Below are 27,961 nucleotides of genomic sequence, written 5' to 3'. Positions count from 1 at the left end.
GACCGATGTTCAAGCCAAGCATGACTGTGTGTTGATGGGATTTGTGGAAGGGGAGTCATCTTTTTTGGAAAACCAGAGGTATAAAAATGATCTTTTTTGCTGGACATCATTTAACTATACTAATCATTTTCTAATAAATCTGCTCTTCATTTAGAATATAAAACCAAATTTCATTCATTCTTCACCAAATCACTGTTTTCAGTGAAAGAAATCTTTGGTGATCTTTCAGCAATTACTCTAAAACAGATTTTTTTTTCCTTCTCATTTAGAATTGCTTTAAGTACACACCTCAGACCAGCTAACTTGTAAATGTGTGCTGTATTGTCAAGGCAATGGGGCAGAAGACTATGAATGGATTAAAATCATTCATTCTACAGTCACGTACGAAGTGTCTCCCATGTGGTCCACGTGGTGGATATGATAATGAACAACAGACAAGCCTGCACCTTTGTGGAGGTTCCAATCTTGTCAGGGAGACAGACATTAATCAAAAATCATATAGGTGCAAATGGCACTAAGTGCTATTAAGGAAAGAACCATAAGCTACGCAAGATGGTAGCAAGGGAACCTGATCAAATGGGGAGGGCAGTTCTGAGAAGACTTCTCCATGGAAGTGCCATCTAAGTGGAGATCTCAAATATGAGCCAAGTGAAGGGAGAGTGAGGTAGCCAGTGAAGGGGAGTGAGTAGGGAGCCTGTTCAAAGGCCCTGAGGCAGTAAGGGGACATGGCCCTTTGCAAGAACTGAAGAGAGCCTGTGTGGCTGCTAGTGCAGAAAGCAACTTGGAGAAAAGTTTAAGAGTCTGGAGAAGCTAGCAGAAGCCAGACTGTATGGGGCTTGGGTGTTTATCTTAACAGCAATGGTACGCAATTGAAATGTTTTAATGGGTGGGGATCATCAGATTTAGGCTCCCGCATTCTACTGTAAAAAAAGGCTGAAGTGTGCCAGAGTGGATTAGGGAAGTCAGGTGAGGAAGCTGCTGCCCTGTCAGGTGCTACCTTGGAATTACATCACCACTACCGAAAAAAGCATTCTGGATTCTGTACCCTTCAGAAGATGAGAAACCATCTTCCTATGTTAGAAACAGTGCTTCTCTAAGGTATAAAAACAAAACAAAACAAAGAGGGATTAAAATTTTCAACAGAGTACTCGTGGTTCAATTCAATCTAGTGATTATTTTAAACAAGTTTGTAGTCCCAAGAGTAACTGTCCTTACTGTGGGTGAGTCCCTAGGTGAGAGCCCCTTGGTAAGTGTTAGTGAAGAAGTACAAGATTTAACAAGCAAACTACAAGGCTGACAAATATCTAGGTAGGGTTTTAACATGTGGGTAGCATTTCCACATCACTGCCCTTCTTGAGGACACATTTATATTTCACACTGTGTCTTACAGAAAACTTGCATATCCCTAAGTCATTGATCTTCCTGGGTGTGGGAAGCAAGGCAGGCAACGGCAGCCCCATTCTAGATAAGCTTGACTTCTCCAAAGCTTCATGGTTGATAGGTGATAGGCAAAAACATGGACTGGCCACAACTTCTGGAAACAGACAAATGTACATACCAAATGGTTTATCTACATTACATTTTTTAAATATGGGTTTTATGACATCACATGAGCTGTATCCCGTAAGTGTAGCAGAATGTGCCATTCAAACTACAACAGACTCTAGCCTTTCCATCAGTCCCTGTGTATGCATCTGTGATGTGCTGCCTCAAATGACTTGTGACTGATTTTCACTGGTTATTCAGTGCCATGAGCATACCCCAGAAGCAATATGGCAAATACAGTATGCATTATATATATATATATATAATTTATATGTGTGTGTATACACACACACGCACACATACACACACACACCAGCTATGTTACAGATTTTTTTTAGCTACCCAGTAGGACCCATGCCTTCTGATTCCAGGCCTAATCTTCCCTACCCCATTCTCCGCTATTAAAATAAATTCATTCTAGAGAAAAGTTACTAAGTTATGACTTACAATTAGCAAAAACCTAGTCCAGCTCATGGTATTATTTGTCTCATGGACTATAAAAATAGTTACCTAAACATTTACCCTCAATCATCTAAATCTTTTATATTCTCTATAATCAAGTCTCAGTCAGGAAAATGCATTAATACGTTGCAGATTTTTAGGACAAGGGTTTAAAAAATTCTTATTTATTTGTTCATTTGTGTATAGCTTCCTGGTGAAATCTACACACTCAGGACTTCCAGTTAAATTATCCTATTTCCCAAACATTCCAGTTTTCAAGTATGTGTCTCTGTTGTGCTTATAGTTTATTTTTGCGGGTTTCTTTTGTTCAGTTGCTCCTCCCCGCCCCACCTGTTCCTTCTCCATGTTCCTCCACAAAAGATTTCTGTTGTTTTTGCTTAACCTTTTCACTTCTTGCTGGTTTTTTCTTTTTCATTTCCTCCTCATCCCACCCTTTCTGTGCATCTATGTTGTAGTCTTGTTTCTTCTCATCCCTTTTCTTGTTTTTAGACTTCATTTCTTCACTCAAGTATCTCTACGTGGCAACTCTGTTAGCTTTATAATAAAGCCTTGAGAATACAAACATGGAAAGAAGAAACTAATAGTTTTCAAGCACCGTACATATATAATCTCATTTGATCTTTTACAGCAGTCCTTGGAATAGTTTTCCCAGATAAGAAAGTTGAAGCTAAGAGGCTACCTCTCCAGGCCAGGTTCTCCCGTCTCCCAGAGGGCAAACTTACTCTAACTTAGTTTAAAGGTAAAAACATACACATAGAAAACAGCTAGAGGAGAATATCCAGCATCTGTCTAAATGTCTGTATGGTTTTAGGAACCTGCATAAAACACCCAGCAGGGCAGAGAGTGGGCTTGTTAGGAAAAGGTCAACAGAAGGCCAAATTTTGAGTCTGATGTGTCCAGCATTTTTGCAAAACCAACCTTGCTCTCTTCCCATTACTGGCATTAGCTCAGTGCATTACAGTTCCCCTGCATGGCTCATGGACACACTGATGACCAGAGAACTCACATGAACAGATGTCCTGAAGAAGATGCTTTTGGCCCTTTGTATATGACAATTCTGAGGTTGAAGCTGGCCTGGAAAGCAAATTGTATACCATCTTTCAGAGAGGGTGAATCAGGCAAGGCTGGGTGATTTCTTTAAATCACTGGGATACCCCGTTAAATTCTGTTTTGTTAGTAGACTTTGGAAGTAATTTGGCCACTGGGCATGCAGCTTAAACCTCACATTCTCTAATCCCACCCACCTTACCTAAACCACTGCTAAATGTGAGGTCTGGCTGGGCACAGTGGGGACTGTAGAGACAAAGACAACTGTGTTCCCATCACAAATAACATTCAAGGCTAAAAATGGGCTATCAGGGCAAATGAGGGGGAAATCTTTACACAATACTAAAGATGGGCCTTGACCATGGATGATGTTGTCACTCCAATGAAACAATGATCTTATGTCCAGAGTTGGCAGGTATTATTTTGCCAATTAGAGCTACTTATTTGTTTCTCTCCCAAAGTAAAACCCAACAAGTGTTTGACCTCAGAGCACAGTTTATCCTCAAGTGATTCTCTCCAACTCTTTTGTTTAGTCAGGTTCCCTGTTTTCTGGAACACCTTGAAGTTGTCAGTTACTCTGAGCATCCTTTGCATGGAGACAAATGGAATGGGGATGAAAAGTGACCTTATGATTCACAGAATCATTGTCTGAATGTAGATTGCAGAATAACCATGCCAATGATTGTTACACAAGTGTTTCTGTTTCAGAGAAATGTGTCTTTAGGAAAGGATTAGTACTTGGTTTACTGAACTTAGCAAAGTAAATTCTTGAGATCTTAGGTCAGTCTGCCAGAATGGAGAGTGTGTACACATAGGTGTATGGAGTCTTCCCACTCTCAAGCCCTACCTAGCGCCATCTGGTCCTTGCCACAAGCTGATTTCTGGTCATTCCAAACATGTGGCATAAGTGAGAAGTCACTGTGGAATGGTTTGTAGAAGAGAGTATAACTCCTTGCTAGGTGTGGAATATTTGTTATCCAGTTTCTCTTTTATTCTTAACGTGAAGTTGCAGACATCAAAATAATGTAGAAAGGTTACACAGGTGATCTGGACACTTGTAACCCCATTCACAGACATGTTTTATTATGCTTGTATGATATTTTCTTAATTGGCCTGATATTTAAAAATTAAAATCACTAGCAACGGGTTTCCTGCCAAAACACAGTTGTTGTGAAAACCACCATTAAACCTGAACCAAAATGGGAAAGGAGAAGACTCCCATCAACATCATTGTCACTGGACATGTAGATTCGGAAAAGTCTATCACTACTGGTCGTGTGATCTACAAATGTGATGGGATCAACAAAAGAACTATCGAAAATTTGAGAAGGAGGCAGCTGAGATGGGAAAGGGCTCCTTCAAGTATGCCTGTGTCTTGGATAAACTGAAGCTGAACATGAACATGGTATCACCACTGATATCTCCCTGTGGAAATTCAAGACCAGCAAGTATTGTGTGACCATCACTGATGCCCCAGGACACAAAGACTTTATCAAAAACCTGATTACAGGAACATCTCAGGCTGACTGGCTGTCCTGATCATTGCTGCTGGTGTTAGTGAATTTGAAGCAGGTTTCCCCAAGAATGGGCAGACCTGTGGCATGCCCTTCTGGTTTACACACTAGGTGAAAAACAACTAATTGTTGGTGTTAACAAATTGGATTCCACTTAGCCACCCTAGAGCCAGAAGAGATACAAGGAAATCATTAAGGAATATAGCACCTACATTAAGAAAATTGGTCACAACTCCAACACAGCAGCATATGTGCCAATTTCTGGTTGGAATGGTGACAACATGCTGGAGCCAAGTGCTAACATGCCTTGATTCAAAGGATGGAAAGTCACCCATAAAAATGGGATTGCCAGTGGAACCACACTGCTTGAAGCTCCGGATTGCATTCTGCCACCAACTTGTCCACCAACTGACAAGTCCTTGCATCTGCATCTTTAGGACGTCTACAAAATTGATGGTTATTGGTACTGTCCCTGTGGGTCACGTGGAGACTGGTGTTCTTAAACCTGGCATGGTGGTCACCTTTGCTCCAGTCAGTGTTACAATTGAAGTGAAGTTTGCTGAAATACACCATGAAGCTTTGAGTGAGGCTCTTCCTGGGGACAGTGTAGACTCTACTGTCAAGAACATATGTCAAAGATGTTCATTGTGGCAATGTGACTGGTGACACCAATGGCAGCAGCCAGTTTCATGGCTCATGTCGTTACCCTGAACCATCCAGGCCAAATCAATGCTGGATATGCACCTGTGCTGGATTGTCACACAGCTCACATAGCTTGCACGTTTGCTGAGCTAAGGAAGAAGATAGATCTTCCTTCTGGAAAAAAGCTGGAAGATGGGCCCAAGTTCTTGAAATCTGGTGATGCTGCCATTATTGATATGGTTCTCGGCAAGCCTGTGTTTGTTGAGAGTTTGACTATCCTCCTCTGGGCTGTTTTGCTGTTGGTGACATGAGACAGATGGTTGCTGTGGGTGTCATCAAAGCAGTGGACAAGAAGGCAGCTGGAGCTGGCAAGGCCAAGCAGAAGGCTAAATGAATATTATCCCCAATACCTGCCACCCCAATCTTAATCAGTGGTGGAAGAATGGTCTCAGAACTTTTTGTGTCAATTGGCAATTTAAATTTAATAGCTGGTTAATGATAACAATGTATCGTAAAACCTTCAGAAGGAAAGGAGAATGTTTTGTGGACCATTTGTCTTTGTGTGTGTGTATGGCTGTGTGTGTATAGCACTTTTATTAGTTTTTTTTAAATCGGTACTTTTTAATGGAAACAACTTGACCAAAAAATCTGTCATACAATTCTGAGACGCATTAAAAGTTAAATGAGAAAAAAACTTAACAAAAGTTAAAATTAAAATCACTCACACAGGATCCCTGGGTGGCGCAGCGGTTTAGCGCCTGCCTTTGGCCCAGGGCACGATCTCGGAGACCCAGGATCGAGTCCCATGTCGGGCTCCCGGTGCATGGAGCCTGCTTCTCCCTCTGCCTCTCTCTCTCTCTCTCTCACTGTGTGCCTATCATAAATAAATAAAAATTTTACAACAGTATGCCATTTCTGAAAAAGAAGAGCCAGCGACATGGGGCCTGCCTTCTTACAGGGCAGCTGCGAGCTTGCCCCTCTGGTCTGCTGTCCACCATTTCCCACTGCACATTGAATTCCTAACCCTGAAGGCAAGAGCTGGGTGCCAATCATCATGATTGGACTGCTGTTTTCCTTATAATAGAAAAATGTATCTCTGTACTTAAGGCCTCTAAATGGGGAAGCCAGATAGACAGGGCTGTATGTTTCAAGAAAAAGGGGCCACCCACTAGCATCTGCTTGAGAGTGTTATTCCTTTGCCTGTGTGAGAAACATCTCCATGTATACAAGACGCAAGCAAGTGCCTGTCTGCTCAACCTGCTTACTCGGGTGTACTTTCAAGAATTCTCAGTGTATGTAAAAAACAGTTTCTTAAAAATAGTGTTTCTAATACTTGGGAAGAATTTTTGAGGGAAGGCTTGTTTTAAAAGACAGGCATGATTAGTAAATGATTTAGGCTTCTGGGTCATTATAATAGCCATTCTCCTAGAATAACACACAGCATACACTGACTAGAACATAAGACAAGGAGTGTGATCTGCAGAAACTGCTTTACCCATGTTTTCTCAGCCTGCACAAGCGCAGGAACAAAACTATTCATGACCTAAAACAGCACTTCTGATTAAGAATTTGGGTTTCCCCTTCCTGTGGAATTCATCTAGAGTGGCTATCACTAGCTAGTTTAAGTTAACAGAAATATGGGTTGGGGAGAACCCCAGCTCCAGGTGCTTAGGATGGCACCATGAGTCTGAGCCCTGTAACTAATGAATATGGCTCACCTCCTGGGTCCTGCAGAGCTGGCCCCGGCAAAGCTGGAGCTGTTTCCATTTCACTCATTATGTTATTTTAGTTGGCACACTCCTAATTCAGCAGGTATTTCTGAGGACAACTTGAACATTTGACTCTTCAGATTCAAGTGTAATAATTTCCATTTAGCCCTACTACATTTCATCTTATATTCAAATCATCATTCCAATTACTAGGTCTTTTTGGACACTATCCCTCTCAGTTAGGTCCTTCCCGTCCCTGCATAATCAATGAACAAGAAGCCTGCAACCTCTGTTCTTATACAAATTGAACAAGACAAGTTGCAGTTTCTGCAGTTGAACTATAACCCATTAAACATCATCCTCCAGATAGAGTCAATTACTCTTGTGTAAGGAATCCTCTTCCCTGCGCTGATTAAAAGAAAGTGTCTGATGAATTTAAAGTTTTCTTAAAATAGTAAATACCTCAGGCTGTGTAGTCTGTATCATAGGCTTAAAGGTATTTGTCTTTCAAAGCTTTGAAAGATATCCATGGCCAAAATCCAAAAAAACTACTCAGCAAACATAATAGTCATCAGTGTGCCAGACTCAAGTGATACTAGCAACAGGCAAGCACATACTGTTTATACCTACTTAAGAGATTAGACGCATCTATGTATTATTGGGTAAGGAAGCTGCAGCATTAGGCTAGGTTGTCTAAATTTGATCCCGTTTAAACTAATGGCTTTCAGAGATTAAATATGATGAAAATAATAGCTATTACAGTACATTATAGCTTCTGTCATGGTAAAAATTTCTCCGATTTTTTTACCTGTCTACGTCATAAGCATAGAACTCATTTCAAAGCAGCATACAGAAAAACAAGAATGGCTATGATACTGTTAATGAACAAAAATTAGATTATTCTGGGCTTTTAAGCTACCCTCTATTATCATTTCTTAATGTCTTTGTTTCTTGATATTTTTTTCTCATTCTGAGAAAACATGCCTCTAAACCCAATTTATAAATAAAGTTATATTAGCAGTACAGGAACAAGGCTTGAAGAAAATCCTTATGACCAAATAAAATGACATTACCATGACATTTTCAAAAGAATCTTAAGTCACCAAAACATAAATACATTCATAAAGGACTTATGAAGGGGGCAGCCCGGGTGGCTCAGCAGTTTAGCGCCGCCTTCAGCCCAGGGTGTGATCCTGGAGACCTGCGATCAAGTCCCATGTCAGGCTCCCTGAGTGGAGCCTGCTTCTCCCTCTGCCTGTGTCTCTGCCTGTCTCTCTCTCCCTGTGACTCTCATGAGTGAATAAATAAAATCTTTTTAAAATTTTTAAAAAAGACTTATGAAGGGATTATTCTTAAAACTTGGATACAGAAAACAGTACAGGAGGGATAAAACGTTTTAACATATTCCATAATACGCCCCCCACAAAGGGCATTTTTCACTATCTTTTTGGAAGTTCTAAATGCAGACAAGACCCCAGCCTGTGGCCTAGGAAGGATTCTGAGATAATAAAGATCAAGGCGGCTTGCACCAACCTACCTAAAAAGGAGCGTTTAAGAATACAGAAAACTGGTGTGCGTCAAGTTGGCCATCACCCAAGAAATACAGTTTTGTGCCTTGAGAACTGAGTGGGAGGAATTCGTTGACAATGAAATTCCTCAGCACCAAGCTGGAGTCAAAAAGTCTCATTTGCCTTTATTGAACAGAGGACATTCTGCTTTAACTGATCTGATGAACTTCTTGGATTACAGCTGTGTTTTGGAAAACAGAAAAATAGCAGTTTTTTCAGTACTTAAGGTTTGGTTATAAAAACATCAAAGCATAAAGTTTTCTTTTTAAGATTTTTTTTATTTATTTATTCATAAGAGGCACAGAGAGAGACGGCGGGGGGGGCGGGGGGCGGGCAGAGGGAAAAGCAGGCACCATGCAGGGAGCCCGATGTGGGACTTGATCCCAGGTCTCCAGGATCACACCCTGGGCCAAAGGCAGGCGCTAAACCGCTGAGCCACCGGGGCTGCCCCAGCATAAAGTTTTCTTGAAAATAGTAAATACTTCGGACTGTGTCATCTACATCACAGGCTTTCACATATTTAGCTTTGAAACCTATGAAAGATTTTTATGGCCAAGGTCCAAAAAACTACTCAAAAAGCAGAATAGTCATCAGTGTGCCCAACTCATGTGATATTAATAACAGGTGAGGCCAGAAAGAGACCCTTGGAGGACAGGGGGAGGGATTGGGGAGGTCACTAGTGGTGAGGCTTCATGCTTGAAGATACTAATCATTTAAAAGTTTTGTGTGTGTACTGTACCTTATATTAAGTGTAATACATTAAACTGATAATAACCCAGAGATTTTTTTTTTAGAAAGAGCTTTAAAATAAGTGTTTTTTCCTATCAAGGATTAGAAACTGAATTGGAGATGTCTTTAAATATTTTGCAGATCCAGAACCAGATATATTGATCCATAATTAGGAAGGGCCAAGTTGATTTTTTTTAATATTCTGTCAGATTCTGATCATCTTCCCACACACCCACACTTTCCTTAAAGCCAAGTCTATGGTTATGATACGATGACTCCAATAAATGGAAGCCATAATCGAACATCGCTCAGTTACAGCTTTATGTTATTCTAAACTACCCTCTAGTTCTAGATTATTTTTAGAAATTGAGGAAATTATTAAAAATGAAATACAAGAAAATTACTTCTCTTATCTCACACTTGAGACAAGATCCTTTGAAATGACTATATCTCACAGCCCTATGAAATATTCTTAAGGGGAAAGGCAATGTGACTCTGAAGAAAATGCCACATAGATTGTTAATTATATATGTTAATTTGGATAGTCATAGTTTAGCAGATATGAAGCCAAAGAGATTAAAGACTCCGCCTTAACTAACAGGTAGCAATAGTATAGTTAGTTTGAGCTACAGTTCTTTCAGATTACTCAGCTGGTCTCCTCACAGTTTTACTCCTTTCACATATTATTCACAGTTAAACACTAATATCTTCAAGCAAAAAAGTTTTGACTTCTGGTCTCCCATACTGACAAAATGTAAACCAACTAATCAGAGAATCTAAATGATTACAAATTATATTTTTCAGTGACATGTTTCCCATTCAAGCTTCTTTTTAACTGGACCGCTGTGCATGTTGAATGGGTACAAGACGTGCAACCATTTATCAAGTTTGGGCAAGCAATGCTAATACTGCTGACGGTTCTGCTCTTGGAAGAGGGCCATGCTTTTTGTTGCATGCATTACACTGACCCTGTACTTTCTTTCCTTTCCTTTGTTTCCTGTGCCATGCTTGCTGTGTAGCAAATGGAATCTCTTGCAGTAAGTTAACTTTCTTTCATACTCTTTGTCCATTTTAGGCATGGACCCATAACAAATCTTATTTTTATGGTTACTGTTATATCTCTTAGCATGTTCTCCCCTTTGCATTTCATTTTATTTTATTTGGTAGACTGAGATGTGCAGGGAATTAGTAGCATTGGGGGCTGCTTTTGTCCCAATGTAAGAAACTTAAGTTACTATGAACTCTCATACGGTCTGGGATATTTTCAACAATAACCAGCCTTATCAGACACTTAACAAAGGTCACATTTTTCATAGCTAGGTTTCCCCCTAAGTTGTGGAGGTAACATTATGTTTTTAAACAATATTTATCTCAAGTCTCTGGCAGCTATCTTTTATACCAGATTTTAAAAGATTTCTATAAAGGTTTAAATGATCAAAAGAACAAAATGCTTTGCAAAAACAACCAAAGATCTAGTTTGGGTTAACTAATGAGTGTAGCTACTTCTTTAAACTTATGTTCAGTATCAGTATTAAGAGATCAAATAAATCTAAATCTAAATCTAGAATGGTTATTTTTCCTCCAGGGCCAGAGAAAGGACAAGAGAAAGAAAACTTCATTCAGCATAGCCTTAGCATGGACTTTGGTGATTTTTAACAATAAGGATCAAAATTCTAATAAGATTCTTCTAATAAGATTATAATAATAGGATATTCTTCCTAATGCCTAACCTAAGTTCTTGTAATTTCTCTCCCTAAACTGATTTGGCGGAACAATTTTAAGTGACCTCAGTAGCTCTTAATATTGAGCTGAGTTCTTTATAGCCCATTAGCAAAAGAAAGGCCCTATTTATCCTTACTTAACCATGTTTGAAAACAGAACAGTGACATGTTTAGTTGAAGCCACATATTTAACCCACTTTCAATGGTGACTGCTGAGCCAGGATATTCTACTTGTGAAGGCTGCTCTTTTCCATCCACCACCTAGGAGCTAACTCATTCTTGGAGTAAAACAGGCAACATATAGAGGCCACTACAAGCAGATAACAGCTCAAAGAGTAGTATGATCATTGGTGTTGGAGTTAAGATTTACTTTTCCCTCCATATACACAAGCCATATAATGAAAACATTTTAAATACAAGAGGTATCTATAGAGCTCAAGGACATTTTGTATGACTCCTTTATGTTCTTTCCATAGAAAATTTTGAATGTTCCCTTAATTTCTCCTTTTTGTAGGTATATGTAGCCCCTTTTTATCTCTGTAATTCAACAAATATTTACTGAGCACTGAGTAGAAGCATTGTCACTAAAACTGATACAACACCTTAGAGGTTCATAGGACTGTTGTGTTTACAGATTTTGCAATGAGTGTCTACCCTCTAAATGGCAGCCAAAATTATCACATGGAGTAACCTTCCAAATTGCTGAATTATTAAATTTGACACCTAGAATTACTTAAGGTTTTGCCTTTCAAATATACTTTTAATATTTTTTTTGCTTTTTAAAACAATGTTATCTTATAAAAACTAAGATAACCACAATTAAGATGACCATAGCTATAACTTATAGATATGTAATTGGCAAGTATAATGGAAATTTGGTAATTCACTGGGTCCCTTTACAGCTACTACTCCTAATTAGTCATCTTCCAGGAACTATTCTCTATTATACTGTGAATTTCTCACTGGTATTTATTGACTGGGTTTTGTTGTTCTGATTCATCTGGAATATAACAGCTAGTTATGTTTCCTTGATTTAAAAAAATGTTTTTCTCCACCAAGGTTTCACTTGTTATACAAGAATGATCCTTAATAACGGTTTCTTCCCATGCACACTCTCTCTTTAGCAATTGGAACTGTGTCAGAGATTATATAAACTGCACTTCCAGCTGCTGCTGCTTTTTCAATCCTACTGTAAGCTCATCGGCCAGGTGCACGAAGTCAGCTCCATGCCAGAGGTGAGCCACACACCTCCTGACCCCAAGTCCTACCATGGAAATCATTCCTTTCCTTTTGTTCCCCATCCCATTTATAACTGTCCAAGTCATTTTATTTCCATATAATTGATGTGCTCAAACACAAGACTTACATATGTATTGTCTTTCCTTCTATCCTCATCTGGCAGTGCTAGGACTAGGTAGGGTAAAGCAAGTGACTTGTAGCCTAGGCACAAAATTTGGAGGACCATTCTGAAAGTGCCTCATTTGGCCCACTCTGATCCTGGCCCGGATTCCAGACATCCTTATTTGAAAGAGTTTCTTGTGTTATGGTTTTTCTTCTTTATATTTATTTACCTTTTCATACTTGCCCTTACATTCAGATAGGAAGGAAATATTATATGGCATTTGATTCTCTTCAGTTCTCCTGTCCTGCTTAGTATTAGGATGCCTTAATATTTTTAAAAGTAAAGTAACAGGGGTGACTGGGTGGCCCAATTGGTTAAGTGTCTGCGTTTGGCTCAGGTCATAATCCCAGGGTCTTGGGATCCAGCCTTGGATCAGGCTCCCTGCTCAGTGGGGAGTCTGCTTCTCCCTCTGCCCCTCCCCCACCCCTGCTGGTTCTCTTTCTCTCTAAATTAAAAAAAGTAACAAACATACTACTTCCAAGTAAGCCAAAATTTTCCTGGAAGTGAAGAACTACTATTGCAACACAGTAAGTAAAATAATGGTGGTGTACACTGGATATTATGGGAGCACAGATGTCAAGCACGTAATTCACTGGAAGTGAAGAGGATGAAATAAGAATGCTCTCTGGAGAAAATCACACCTGAGCATATTCTTAAAGAATGAGTGTGATGAACACTGGGTGTTATACACAACTGATGAATTATTGAAAACTACATCTTAAACTAATGATGTACTTACTATATGTTAGGTAATTGAATTTAAATTTAAAAAAAGAACGAGTTGAAGTTAGATGAAGTGAGGCTAGGAAGAATGTTCAATTAAGCAGCTGCAGCATGAGCATAAAGTGGTAAAGAGGAGTATAAGCAATTTATTTTTTTAATTATTTATTTTAGAAAGGGAGAGTGCACGCACAAGCAGGTCGAGGGGTAGAGGGAAAGAGAAGCAGACTACCCATGCAGCACAGAATTGCCCAGGTTCAATCTCATGACCCTGAGATCATGCCCTGAGCTGAAATCAAGAGTAGGATGCTTAACTGAGCAGTCCAGTGGTTCCCAAAAGAAGCAATATAGTATTGCTAGAATATGAAATGGAAATCAAAAAGGAATACCAGGGATCCCTGGGTGGCGCAGCGGTTTGGCGCCTGCCTTTGGCCCAGGGCGCGATCCTGGAGACCCGGGATCGAATCCCATGTCAGGCTCCCAGTGCATGGAGCCTGCTTCTCCCTCTGCCTATGACTCTGCCTCTCTCTCTCTCTCTCTGTGACTATCATAAACAAATAAAAAATTAAAAAAAAAAAGGAGTACCAGAATCAGACACAAGAGATAGGTAAGGATTAGATGACGGAAGATACTGTGCTTGGGAATGTTTTAGTTAGATTTTTAGCAGGGATGTGGAGGGTGGATTTGATGACAAGTAGGCTGGAGACAGGAGACTAGTCACGATGCTGCTGAAATAGCTCAGACAAGGATGAGGGTTTCAACCAGGACAGAAGTGCTAGGTGTGGAGAGGGGACAGAAAATGTGAGAGATTATTTAGCACAAAAGGTCAATGAAACTGAGGAATGAAGTAGGAGGAAGAGTCGAGGGCGATGTTCAGGTTGTATCTCAGATGGACCAAGTGGCACATGGTACCACAGCTGACATGGTGATAAAGGACGACTGAGGCCACTGCATATCCATGCATGTTGCTCAGGGACTGAATCTGCCTACTAGACGTGCCCAGGTTTTAATGCCATCTTGCAGGCAGTTAAATGTGAGGAGCTGAGGTCAGAAGAGAAATGTGGACTAAAGGTCCAGATGTGCCAGTCATCCGTGACCAGCCAGGAGTCCGTGACACCATCCTAGCAAGAGTGCTAGGGTGAAGTTGGAGCCCCAGAAACCTTATGTCAGAGGAGGGGAGAGGAGGAAACACAAATGACAGCCTTCTTACCATATTCTCACTAGGTTTGATAAAAAGGAAATGACTGTAGTTTCTAAGTATACTTTTAAATGCCAATTTCAAGGGAGGGGTATGAAGACCTCTTCACAAGCCAGGCTTCCTCCACAGACTTACAAATTATTAGATAAAAGAACACAGTTGATACAAGTGATAGGACATGTTGTCAAGATAAAGTTTGCTATTCTAGCAAATGTTAATATGAACCTTCTAGTCCATCTCTGCTCAAAAAATAACACACATGCAAATGTAACTCCTGTCATTTCCCATATTTAAAAAGCAATACATGTTTCACTTTAGAGTAATAAATTATATATCCATACCATGTGTATATATATTATGTATAATTATTTAAATCTAGTAAATTTAAAGTGAATTTTTCCTTGTTTTAAATCTAGGTAAGTTTTAAATGCTACACACACATACACACAATATATAAAACATCTGTAGCTTAAAAGCAATTAAGATATTGACTTTCAAACTTAAAAATGATATAAAATTCTCTAATCAGGGATCCCTGGGTGGCGCAGCGGTTTGGCGCCTGCCTTTGGCCCAGGGCATGATCCTGGAGACCCGGGATCGAATCCCACGTCGGGCTCCCGGTGCATGGAGCCTGCTTCTCCCTCTGCCTATGTCTCTGCCTCTCTCTCTCTCTGTGACGATCATAAATAATAAATAAAAATTTAAAAAAAAAATTCTCTAATCTTTTTAATGAATTTTTTAATATTAAATTTAATATTATACTTGACATACAATATTTGTTTTAGGCCTATAATGTAGTGATTCAACATTTCTATACATTAGGGAATGCTACCCCAATAACTGTAGCTACCGTATGTCATCAAAGCTATTATAGTATTATTTACTCTATATGCTGTACTTTTCATGCCTATGACTTTATAACTGGAATTTTGTGCCTCTTAACCCCCTTCACATCTTTCACCCATACCCCAACTTTCCTCCCCTCTGGCAACTGCAAATTTATTCCCTATATTTGAATCTGATTTTCCGTTTATTACTTTTGTTTTTTAGATTCCACATATAAGTGATATTATATAATATTTGTCTTTTTCCGCCTGACATACTTCACTTAGCATTATACCCTCTAGGTCCACCCAAGTTGTCACAAAGGCAAATCTCATTCTTCTTACGGCTGTGTAATTATCCAGAGCATACGTGTGTGTCCACCACATCTTCTTTATCCATTCACCTATTAACGGATTCTTGGGTTGCTTCCATATCTTGGCTATTGTAAATAATCTTGCAATATATCTCCTCAAATTAGTGTCTTTGTTTCCTTTGGGTAAATGCCCAGTAGTGGAATAAGTGATTTCACATAGTAGTTCTATTTTTAATTTTTTGAGGGACCTCCATACTGTTTATACATCCCCACCAACAGTGTACAAGGGCTTCCTTTCTCTACATCCTTGCCAGCCTTGTTATTTCTTGTCTTTTTTATATTAGCCATTCTGACTGGTGTGAGGTATCTCATTTCAATTTGCATTTTCCCTAACAGTTAGTGATGTTGAGCATCTTTTCATTGAACTATTGGCCATCTGTATATCTTCTTTGACAACTTGGTTATAAGGTCCTCTGCCCACTTTTTTTTTTATCAGATTGTATGAGTCTTTACATATTTTGGAGATTAACCCTTTATCAGATACATCATTTACAAATCTCTTCTCCCATTTAATAGGTTACTTTTTCATTTTTTGATGGTTTCCTTTGCAAAAACTGGTTTACTGCCTATGTTTTCTTTTAGGGTTTTTATGATTTCAGGTCTTACATGTAAATCTTTAATCCATTTATTTTTTTACATGGTATAAGAAAGTAGTCCAATTTTTCCAACACCATTTAGTTAAATGATTTTTACTTCTCCATTATATACTTGTGCCTTGTCAATTAATTGACTATGGAAGTATAGGTTTATTTCTAGGCCCTCCCTTCTCTTCCAAGCATCTATGCATCTTTTTGTTTCTTTACCATACTGTTTTTGGTTACTATTTTAGCTTTTTAGTATAGTTTGAACTCTGGGGTTGGGATGCCTCCAGCTTTGTTGTTCTCTCTCACAATTGCTTTGGCTATTGGGGCTCTTCTGTGGCTCCACACAAATCTTGGGATTATTTGTTCCAGTTTTATGAAAAATGCCAGTGGTATTTTGACAGGAATTGCACTGAAGCTGTAGATTGCTTTGAGTAGTACTGACATTTTAAAAATATTAATCCTTCCAGTTCATGAGCATGGTATATCTTTCCATTTGTGTCATCTTCAGGTTTTGTTTGTTTGGTTGGTTTTTTTTTTTTTTTTTCATCTTCAGTTTCTTTCATCACTGTCTTATAGCTATCAGAGTGCAGATCTTTTAAGTCCTCAAGTTTATTCCTAGGTATTCTTTTTTATGGAATTGTAAATAGGATTGTTTTTCTTAATTTCTCTGATAGTTCATCTATTAGTAGAGTACAGAAATGTAACAGATTTCTGTATATTGATTTTGTATCCTGAAACTTTACTGAATTCATTTATTAGTTCTGACAGTTTTTTGGTGGAGTCTTTAGAGTTTTCTATGTATAGTATCATGTCATCTGCAAATAGTAATGGTTTAATGTCCTCCTTACCAATATGGATGACTTTTCTTTTTCTTGTCTGACTGCTGGAGCTAGGACTTCCAGTTCTGTGTTGAATAAGAGTGGCAAGAGTGCCCATGCTTGGCTTGTTCCTGATCTTAGAGGAAAAGCTAAAAGCTCTTTTTTTCCTGTTATGATAATATCCTCAAGTATGTCACAAATGACCTCTATTATGTTGATATATATTCCTTCTATACCCAATTTATTGAGCTCTTTTGTATGAATGGATGCTGAATTTCACCAAATGCTTTAAACCTATTGAGATGATAATTTTTATCTTTCATCTTGTTAATATGGCTTATCACATTATTTTGTAGCTATTGAACCATCTCTTTATCTCTAAATAAATCCCCTTGATCATGGTAAATGATCCTTTTAATATATTAATGAACTCTGTTTGCTAATGTTTTGTTGACAATTTTATATTTATATTAATTAAGAATATTGGCCTTTAATCTTTTTCTGTACTGTGCTTGTCTGATTTTGATATCAGGGTAATACTAGCCTTATACAGTAGTTTGAATCATTCCTTCCTCTTCAATTTTTGGAATACTTTGAGAAGGCTAGGTATTAAACTTTTTTTTTTTTTTTTTTTTTTTTGCATGTTTGGTAGAAGTCACCTAAGAAGCCATCTGGTCCTGAATTTTTTGGTTTTGGGGAGTTTTTGGATTATTCAATTTCATGACTAGTAATTGGTCTATTCAAATTATCTATTCCTGATTCAGTCTTGAAGATTGCTTCTAGGTATTTATCCATTTCTTCTAGGTTGTCTAGTTTGTTGGTGTATAATTTTTCATAATAGTCTATTATTGTCCTTTGTAATGTGTGCTGTCAGTTGTAAATTCTCTTTTACTTCTGATTTTATTCATTCAAGTCCTCTCTTTCATGATGAGTCTGGCTAAAGGTTAGTCTTTTTTTTCTTCTTTATTGTGTACTTTTTGTTTCAAGTTTTTATTTAAATTATAGATAGTGTAATACTGGTTTCAGGAGTAGAATTTAGTGATTCATCACAACAAATGCCTTCCTTAGTACCTGTCACCTATTTAGTCCATCCCCTGCCTCCCCTCCATTAACCCGCAGGTTGTTCTCTATAGTTAAGAGTCCATTATGGTTTGCCTCTCTCTTTTTTGCTTCTCTTTTCCCTATGTTCATATGTTTCTTAAATTCCACGTGAGTGAAATCATATGGTATTTGTCTTTCTCAGACTTATTTTGCTTAAAATAAGATGCATGAAAAGATGATCAACATCACTCATCACCACAGAAATACAAATCAAAACTATGATGAGAGGGATACCTGGTGGCTCAGTCAGTTGAGTATCTGACTTTTGGTTTTGGCTCAAGTCATGATCTCAGTGTTGTGGATCAAGCCTCATGTCAGGCTCCACATTCAGCAGGGAGTCTGCTGGAGATTCTCTCCTTCTCCTCATGCCCACCCCCTCATTCTTTCTTTCTCTCAAATAAATCTTAAAACACACACACACACACACACACACACACAATGATGAGATACCACTTCACACTAATCAGAATGGCTAAAATTAACAACACAAGAAATGACAGGTATTGTAAGGATACTGAGAAAGGGAAACCCTCTTAAACTGTTGGTAGGAAAGCAAACTGGTGCGGCCACTCTGGAAAACATTGTGGAGGTTTCTCAAAAAGTTACAGGTAGAATTACTCTTTGACCCAGCAATTACACTACTAGGGATTTACCCAAAGGATGCAAAAATACCGACGTGAAGGGACACATGCACCACAATATAGCAGCATTACCAATAATAGCTAAATTGTGAAAGAGGCCAGATGCGCATCAACAGATGAATGGATAAAGAAGATCTGTAGTTTTTTTTTTCCTTTCAGCATTGTGCAGGCCAAAAGGAAGTGGCATGATATATCCTAAGTTTCTGCTAAGAAATCAGCTTACAGCTTTATGAGGCTTCCCTCCAGTGTAACTAATTGCCTTCCTAATGCTGCTTTTTAGATTCTCTAATTTTTGACATTTTAAATATTATGTGAATTTCTTGGGTTCATCTTATTAGAGTCTCTCTGTACTTCCGGACCTGGATGTCTGTCTCATTCTCCAGGTTAAGGAAGTTTCTCTTTCTTTTCTTTCTTTCTTTTCTTTCTTTCTTTCTTTCCTTTTCTTTCTTTCCTTCTTTCTTTCTTTCTCTCTTCTCCTTCTGACCCCTATAATGTAAATGTTAGTAAAACTGATATTGTCTAGAGGCCCTTTAACTTATCCTCATTTTTTAAAATTCAGTTTTCTTTTTGCGTTCAACTTGGGGGCTCTTCATTACTCTGTCTTCCAGATCACTGACCCATTCTTCTACATCTCTAATTCCCTCTGTATTTCATTTTAGTTACTGTATTCTCCAACTCTAACTGGTTCTTGTTTGTATTTTCTCTTAGTAGTTCAGGACTTATAATTTCAACAGAAAGATAAAACTACTAAACTCAAGTTTAGTTTATGACCATGACTTCAAAGTCTTATCTGTTTTGTTTAGTAATTTTTCTGATTTTTTATCTTGTTCTTTCATTTGGAACATACTCCCCTCTTCCCTCATTTTGTATAATTCTGTTTCTATATATTAGGTCTTGAAAGTAGTAGCCTGATACAGAAGGTGTCCTGTGGAGCCTTGTAGTACATTCCCTGGTCACCAGAACTAGGCACTCCCAGGGTGTCCTTTTTGTGGGCTTTATGTGCCTTTTTTTTTTATATAAACTTTTTATTGGTGTTCAATTTGTCAACATAGAGAATAACACTGCGAGCTCATCCTGTCAAGTGCCCACCTCAGTGCCCGTCACCCAATCACCCCCACCTCCCGCCCACCTCCCCTTCCACCACCCCTAGTTCGTTTCCCAGAGTTAGGAGTCTTTATGTTCTGTCTCCCTTTCTGATATTTCCCACTTATTTTTTTCTCCTTTCCCCTTTATTCCCTTTCACTATTTTTTATATTCCCCAAATGAATGAGACCATATAATGTTTGTCCTTCTCCGATTGACTTATTTTTTTAATAATAAATTTATTTTTATTGGTGTTCAATTTGCCAACATACAGAATAACACCCAGTGCTCATCCCGTCAAGTGCCCCCCTCAGTGCCCGTCACCCATTCACCCCCACCCCCTGCCCTCCTCCCCTTCCACTACCTCTAGTTCATTTCCCAGAGTTAGGAGTCTTTATGTTCTGTCTCCCTTTCTGATATTTCCTACCCACTTCTCCCTTCCCTTCTATTCCCTTTCACTATTATTCATATTCCCCAAATGAATGAGAACATATAATGTTTGTCCTTCTCCGATTGACTTACTTCACTCAGCATAATACCCTCCAGTTCCATCCACGTTGAAGCAAATGGTGGGTATCTGTCGTTTCTAATGGCTGAGGAATATTCCATTGTATACATAAACCACATCTTCTTTATCCAGTCATCTTTCGATGGACACCGGGGCTCCTTCCACAGTTTGGCTGTTGTGGACATTGCTGCTATAAACATGGGGGTGCAGGTGTCCCAGTGTTTTGTTGCATCTGTATCTTTGGGGTAAATCCCCAGAAGTGCAATTGTTAGGTTGTAGGGCAGATCTATTTTTAACTCTTTGAGGAACCTCCACACAGTTTTCCAGAGTGGCTGCACCAGTTCACATTCCCACTAACAGTGCAAAAGGGTTCCCCTTTCTCCACATCCTCTCCAACATTTGTGGTTTCCTGTCTTGTTAATTTTTACCATTCTCACTGGCGGGAGGTGGTATCTCATTGTGGTTTTGATTTGTATTTCCCTGATGGCAAGTGATGCAGAGCATTTTCTCATGCGCTTGTTGGCTATGTCTAGGTCTTCCTCTGTGAGATTTCTCTTCATGTCTTTTGCCCATTTCATGATTGGATTGTTTGTTTCTTTGGTGTTGAGTTTAATAAGTTCTTTATAGATCTTGGAAACTAGCCTTTTATCTGATACGTCATTTGCAAATATCTTCTCCCATTCTGTAGGTTGTCTTTTCGTTTTGTTGACTGTATCCTTTGCTTTGCAAAAGCTTCTTATCTTGAAGTCCCAATAGTTCATTTTTGCTTTTGTTTCTTTTGCCTTCATGGATGTATCTTGCAAGAAGTTACTGTGGCCAAGTTCAAAAAGGGTGTTGCCTGTGTTCTCCTCTAGGAGTTTGGTGGAACCTTATCTCACATTGAGATCTTTCATCCATTTTGAGTTTATCTTTGTGTCTGGTGCAAGAGAGTGGTCTAGTTTCATTCTTCTGCATGTGGATGTCCAATTTTCCCAGCACCATTTATTGAAGAGACTGTCTTTCTTCCAGTGGATAGTCTTTCCTCCTTTGTCGAATATTAGTTCACCATAAAGTTGAGGGTCCATTTCTGGGTTCTCTATTCTGTTCCATTGATCTATGTGTCTGTTTTTGTGCCAGTACCACACTGTCTTGATGACCACGGCTTTGTAGTACAACCTGAAATCTGGCAGTGTGATGCCCCCAGATATGGTTTTCTTTTTTAAAATTCCCCTGGCTATTCGGGATCTTGTTTGATTCCACACAATCTTAAAATAATTTGTTCCAACTCTCTGAAGAAAGTCCATGGTATTGTGATAGGGATTGCATTAAACCTGTAAGTTGCCCTGGGTAGCATTGACATGTGTCTTCCTTTTGTGACTGGGCTAGGATTGTTTCAGACAGGGTGGTAAGCAAGGCTGACCCCAGGTAGGCTGGCTGAGTCACCTGGCTGCAGCTACTGCAGACCTGCTGGTGGATGGGATTAGCCCCTAGTAATCTGGCTGAGAAGCCTGCCCATGCCCATCCTGGCTGGGGCTGCCTGCCACATGTGGCAGGAGGAGTATCTGCTAGGACAGGGCGAGCACTGCTAGCAAACTAGTTAGAGATTGTCAGGGTTGGCTACCACCAGCATCAGGCCAGCTAGACTTAAGGAGAGGAAGGAAAATGTTGGCTGCCAAAACTTCTATTCCCAGAGAAAGCTCCTACAGACCCCTGCCTGTCTGACACATGCCCTAAAAGTCCATAAATCCTCATATATAACTCAGGTGCTTTTCATACTACTGCCTCTCTAATGAGTCTCAGAGTGATTTATATAACATGCTGGCCCTTTAAAAGCAGTCTCAGTTTACTATCATCCTCCCACTCTTCTGGAGCCTCACCGATTTTCAAAGCCAGATGTTATAGGAGCTTATCTTCCCCCCAAGGCTGATCCCCAAGACAGGGGGTGCCTGATGTGGGGCTTGATCCCCCTCACTCCTCAGGAAGGACCCTCTATACCTGTGATATCCCTTCTTCTTATGAATCGCCACACCTGGGGTTTGGTTCTTGACAATGTCTCTGCCCCTTCTGCCTCTCCTACCCTTAATCAATGAGGCTTTTTTTAGGTCTTAAGCTGTGGAAGAACTGTTATTCTAGTCCTAAGGTTGTTATCAGAGGGAGTGGCATTAGATGTAGTTGTAGCTTCGGTGTGTCCATGGGAGGAAGTGAGCTCAGGATCCTCCTACTCTGCCGTTTTCCCAAGCTCTTCCTTTGATAAAGGATTACCTCAGTAAATTTAAACCTAGTATTGGAGTAGGTACTGTATTTAATAGACACCTGTGTGAAGACAATTCTGGAGGGCTTTGGTTCTATACATGGTCCAGTAAGCTAGCTGGGAATGAGTAAAGATGAAGATGTTGGTAAATCAGCTTTCCAAAGAAAACAGACATCACCAACTTATATTACAAAGGAAAACAAACTTTTGGGCAGCCTTGGTGGCTCAGCAGTTTAGCGCCGACTTCAGCCCAGGGCCTGATCCTGGAGACCCAGGATCGAGTCCCACATCAGGCTCCCTGCATGGAGCCTGCTTCTCCCCCTCTGCCTGTGTCTCTGCCTCGCTCTCTCTGTCTCTCATGAATAAATAAAATCTTAAAAAAAAAAAAAAAAAAAAAAACAAAGGAAAACAAACTTTTAAATGCACATCAACTTTTTTAAACTGCTCTTGAGATCAAATTACAAAATAGGTGACTTCCATAGTATATTTTGGGGGCACTAAGAAGTGACATAGGTTCTCTTTTTAGGATTTAGCTTTGGGTATGAGTAATTTTGAGGTAAAATCTCTTACCTCAGTAACATGAATACTAACATTACCTTGAGATTTTTCCTCTTCCTTATCTTTCATCTTTTCCCATGGCATACAAATGATTTAAAAAGGTTATTTTTCAAACAAGATCCATGTTCAGGATTACACTGATTAAGCATTTATGTGCCAAACTGTACTAAGCATTTTATATACGTCATCTCATCTTTAGAATTACATGTGAGGTGTGTAATGTCTTATGTCTCACATGTGAGAAAACTGAAGCCCGTCAAAGTCCATTTACTTGATTGTGGTCTCACAATGCAGTGCAGAATTGGCATTTGAACCCAGCTCTACCCAAGTCTTATGCATTTTTAACTCCAGATATGCCCTTCTACTTAAATAGAAAACATTTGAAAGGAAATGTTAACCTCTCATGTAAGGAGGGTATCCCAGCAGTTGATACAGAAAGTTACACAATGTGTTTAACCCCCTGCACATACCAATATAGTTTTATTTGTTTGATTTTAGTTTACTAGGATATTAAACTTGTGCTTAACCAGACCTTATATAAGAAAAAATTTCTCTCCTGGGGATGCAAAATCTAGCCTACAACTAATACAGTAAAAATGATTTTCTCAACAGCTGCTAAACATGTCCAGGGAACTGAGTGACTTAAAGAAAAATCTGAAGGAGGCCACTGCAGCCATTGCAGCTGACCCTCTTTATATAGAGGGTGCGTGGTCTGAGCCGACCTTCACATCCACCGAAGCAGCCATCCAGTCCATGCTAGAGTGCCTGAAGAACAATGAACTTGGAAAGGCTTTACGGCAAATCAGGGAATGCAGGTAACTATTTCTTTTAGAAATGGTTAAAGGAAATATATACCTGACAGTTACTTTGTCATGGTTGGGAACTGAATCACTACAGAAGGAACATCTAGATATTTTATACACGTCCTTCTCAGATCTTTACCATACCATGCCAGAAATATCCCATTTCAGAACTTATATGTTTAAAGTATAGGTGTTATTTCTGGTGTTTTGTCATCCCTAAAATGTTGAAACACTTTAAAATAAGTTGGGGTATGCTTTGAAAACTATCATTTGAATGTATCCTTTTCTCCCTACAGTTTGATAGTATATTCACATTCATTGGAACCAGAATGCTATAGCAAATACAATTTTTATGATTTTCAAATTCTAGTCTGATATTTAGAAGCTTTAGATATTTTCATCAAAACCAATAACATTCTACTATCGGCTATGATGATATTTGCAAGCCTCTGAATATACTAAAAGCCGCTGAGTTGTAGGCTTCAGATGAATTAACATATGTGAGTTATATCTCAAAGCTAGTTTTTTTAAGTAATATTCTTATACTACAGAGGCTCATAACCTTTCAACCATGTGACCAATAATGCCTCTATAATCTATGCTATTTTTTGACTGCAGAAGTTTGTGGCCCAATGACATCTTTGGAAGCAGTTCTGATGATGAGGTCCAGACACTACTGAATATTTATTTCCGCCATCAAACTCTGGGACAAACGGGTACTTACGCGTTGGTGGGGTCCAACCAGAGCCTGACCGAAATCTGCACTAAGCTGATGGAGCTGAACATGGAGATCCGGGACATGATTCGCAGGGCCCAGAGTTACCGGGTCCTCACAGCTTTTCTTCCAGACTCCAGTGTTTCTGGCACTAGTCTCTGACAGGAGCCTCCCAGCCCCCGTGGGTTCCAAACTGGGGGTGCTGTCATGCTGGGGTGACGTCATTCTGTGTCTTTTCAGCCTTCAGAAGGCTTGGTCAGACTGTTCTCCCTCTTGTTACCTGTAGGTTTTCTAAACAGGATGACAGAACTTCCAACGTGTAGCAATACTCTAAAAACCAAGGTAGCATAGAACATTCTGGGACAGACTCCATCCGTTATGCTGTGTGGCACAAAGGTGTTACCATTTTACTGAGCAGATGCAACTCACTACTGAAGAAAGTGACTTCCATTGCATACCAAAGCCGACTACACTGAATTACCTTCCTTTCTAGAAACAATTTTAGATTGGCAAAAGTGCAATGTTTTCTTCACAAAAAAAAAAAAAAAAAAAAAAAAAAAATTATATCCTAAAACTTGTACATTCTTTTATTTTTCCTTTTTTTTTTTCCTTTTTCCTTTTTTTGGTGGGCTAAGGAAGGGGCAGGCAGAATGAAGCTGGCCACTGAAAACTGTAAGACGGTCAAAAGCTGACAGCCTGTTTATGTGAAAAGGGAGTTGTAAGTGGACAATTTAATATACACTGTAATTTGAATACAATTACTGTATCTAAAAGGAGCTGCTATGAAGTACCTTTCTTATGTTGCTAGGCTACTGTTTCCGAAAGCCCTGAATCTCTTTGCAGGAGTCTGTGATTAGGACCCTAGCACCAAATATGGTCCAGATAGACCTTTTTGTAAGGGTCTTGGCTGCTTTTTACTAGAAGGTTGCTTATATGAGCATATTTATACTACAAAGGATGAGTGTTAATTTTAATCAACTTTGCCATTTTGTAGAAAAAAGTTAAAGAAATTCACATTATAAAATCCAAGTCTTTTCACCTGTCATGCATGCATATTTTAATATCCATTTGGATAGCCAGAAGTAGAATCATAAAGATAAACTATGAGTTGTTACTTTGTTACTTAAGAAATATCATATTTTATTTGTAACATATATGAAAAAGGCCATTCTTAAGTTTGCTCCTTAAAACTAATGCTGTCAAGTGTTAGCTGTGTGCATGTAAACCAGTTGCACATCAGAAACATATTCAAAGTTGATCTATGTAACTTATTCACTCTGTAAATACATTTAAAGTTTTTGTGATGTAATCTTGGTTGATATTCAGAACTTCCTTTAGACTAAAAAAAAAAGACAAAAATACATATCGACTATGGATTTTATTTCTGGCTTAGAAGATCTTTGCCTTGGACAGTTACAGTTTTGCATGTGCGTTGCCACAGTGATAACCCCAAGGGGCACCATTCATATAAATTCTATAATTGGCACTTGCTGGGGATGAGCAGTAAGCACAGGGACTCTGAAGCAGGAACTAGCTGTTACCTCTTTGGAAGTGGACACTAAGCTAAGACTGACCTTCAACGAGCTCTCTCTGTAATCAACCAAAGAGAGAAATCTTAAGAGTGAAAACTCTAATTGTCAACACCTATCATTAGATTATCATCTTTAAAATTATGAAATAGACACTATATGGAAAAATAGGAGTTTTAATTCTGTCACCAATGCTCCATCTATCTTCACCCCACATGAAAAACAGGACACAGACACACATGACGATCTGTTACTGTCTTCCTACTCATATTTACCTAGACTAACAAATATAACTTGCTTTTCTAACATATAAAAACTAAATCTTAAGTAGTAATTTTCTGGAAATAGCCTGTAAAATGGAGTATGAACCAGGATTTTTTATGTTACCAAAGACAACTATTAACTAATTGTAATAACTTTGCTGGGGGCGGGGGTAGTTCAAGATAGCAGCATAGGAAGATGCTGAGCTCACCTCCTCCAATGGACACAAAAATCTACAATTACATTCAGAGTAATTCCCACAGAAGGGAACATAGAAACTGGATGAACAGAGCCTTCACAAAAGGAAAAAGCACTGAGATAGGTAGAAGAGGCAGAGATATGGTCTCACTAAAGAAAACACACCTGGCACAGGGTTCCATGGTCAGGAGAGTTCTCAAAGGTATTAACTTTTCCCTGAGAAGCAAGGTATTTGAGATCAGTTTCAGGAACCCTAACCCGTACATCCTGCACAGTAGACGTAAGTCCCCAAAACACATGACTATGAAAACCAAAAGGGAGTATATCCAAAAAAATTATAGAACTTCAGGGAAAGGAAAACCCATTATTAAAAAAGGCTCATGTACTCAACCCAGAAACCACTGTACAAATATCAGATTGAAAAGTACACACACGGGATCCCTGGGTGGCGCAGCGGTTTGGCGCCTGCCTTTGGCCCAGGGCGCAATCCTGGAGACCCGGGATCAGATCCCACGTCGGGCTCCCAGTGCATGGAGCCTGCTTCTCCCTCTGCCTGTGTCTCTGTCTCTCTCTCTCTGTCTCTCTCTCTCTGTCTCTCTCTCTCTGTGACTATCATAAATTAAAAAAAAAGAAAAGTACACACACCACAGGAAAAGGAGACCCACTTAATAATTTTGGAGTACCTGCCAGAGTCAGGAGACAGCTGGGGCTCTCCAAAGAGACAGAAACACTGGCAACAGCCATTTTTATTCACTCAATTCTGCCACACTGATCCCAGCACTGGCAAGTACTATTCTGGAATCCTCCTAGATTCCTAATACCAGGGAACATGTCCCACTGAGATCCCTGTACAACCCTGCATCTCAGCAAGCCCTTACACCCAGCCAGGCTAGGCACAGCCTAATCCCATTAGCATACCCTACATCAGTTGCTGCCAGATGCACAGCCAGCTGGGACGGGGGCCACTCTTGTATAGCACTCACCCACAGCAGTCTAGCATCACTGCAATAGGGGAATGTACCAGCCCACAGAGTGAACAGCCCTGGAGCACCTGAGTTAAATGGGCAGGTGATTGCATTTCCAGGCCCCATAGGATCTCCTACATAAGGCCAGTCCTTCAAGACTAGTATACCTAGATGAACTACCTAATATATAGAAGCAGAGTTAGGCAAAATGAAGAGACAGAGAAATTGGTTCCAAATGAAAGAAAAATTAAAAAGGAAAAAGACAAAAAAAAAAAAAAAAGGCATTCAGGAAAAGAACTGAATGAGAAGGATGAGCAGTCTACCTGATAGAGTTCAAAGTAATGGTCAATAAATATGCTTACTGAATTTAGGAGAAGAATGGATAAACACAGAACTTAAAGGGAAAATATAAGAAGGTACTAATCAGATCTGAAGGCTACAATAACAAATGAAAAATACACTGAGGGAGCAAACAGATTAGATGATAGAGAAGAATGGATTAGCAATCTGGA

At 39.3% G+C, this 27,961-nt stretch overlaps 2 protein-coding genes and 1 long non-coding RNA gene across 9 annotated transcripts in view; 1 reads left to right on the top strand and 2 right to left on the bottom strand.

Annotated features, from left to right (window-relative positions):
* The window catches only part of FRY (FRY microtubule binding protein), a 428,614-nt gene extending 402,757 nt beyond the window's left edge, over positions 1-25,857 (top strand). For 5 of the 7 annotated variants that reach the window (XM_049101157.1, XM_025462552.3, XM_049101158.1 and 2 more), the window contains 4 exons: positions 10,236-10,253; positions 12,062-12,172; positions 23,591-23,793; positions 24,400-25,857. In XM_049101157.1, coding sequence (XP_048957114.1) covers positions 10,236-10,253; positions 12,062-12,172; positions 23,591-23,793; positions 24,400-24,658 — 591 coding nt within the window. In that variant the 3' untranslated portion in view covers positions 24,659-25,857. The remainder of the gene's footprint in view (positions 1-10,235; positions 10,254-12,061; positions 12,173-23,590; positions 23,794-24,399) is intronic. The other 2 variants (XM_049101154.1, XM_025462557.3) reach the window with 1 other exon arrangement.
* ZAR1L (zygote arrest 1 like) overlaps positions 1-27,961 on the bottom strand; it is an 88,556-nt gene that overhangs the window by 27,627 nt on the left and 32,968 nt on the right. The window lies entirely within an intron of this gene.
* Positions 2,141-8,796, bottom strand: LOC125753619 (uncharacterized). The gene is made up of 2 exons (XR_007405855.1): positions 5,936-8,796; positions 2,141-5,575 (listed from the first exon to the last, which is right to left on the bottom strand). It is a non-coding gene; the product is annotated as an uncharacterized LOC125753619 (long non-coding RNA).

The sequence above is a fragment of the Canis lupus genome, chromosome 25 (genome assembly GCF_003254725.2).
Source record: "Canis lupus dingo isolate Sandy chromosome 25, ASM325472v2, whole genome shotgun sequence".
Lineage (NCBI taxonomy): Eukaryota > Metazoa > Chordata > Mammalia > Carnivora > Canidae > Canis > Canis lupus.
The sequence above is the reverse complement of the archived record's forward strand: the minus strand, read 5'-3'. Positions and strand labels throughout refer to the sequence as shown.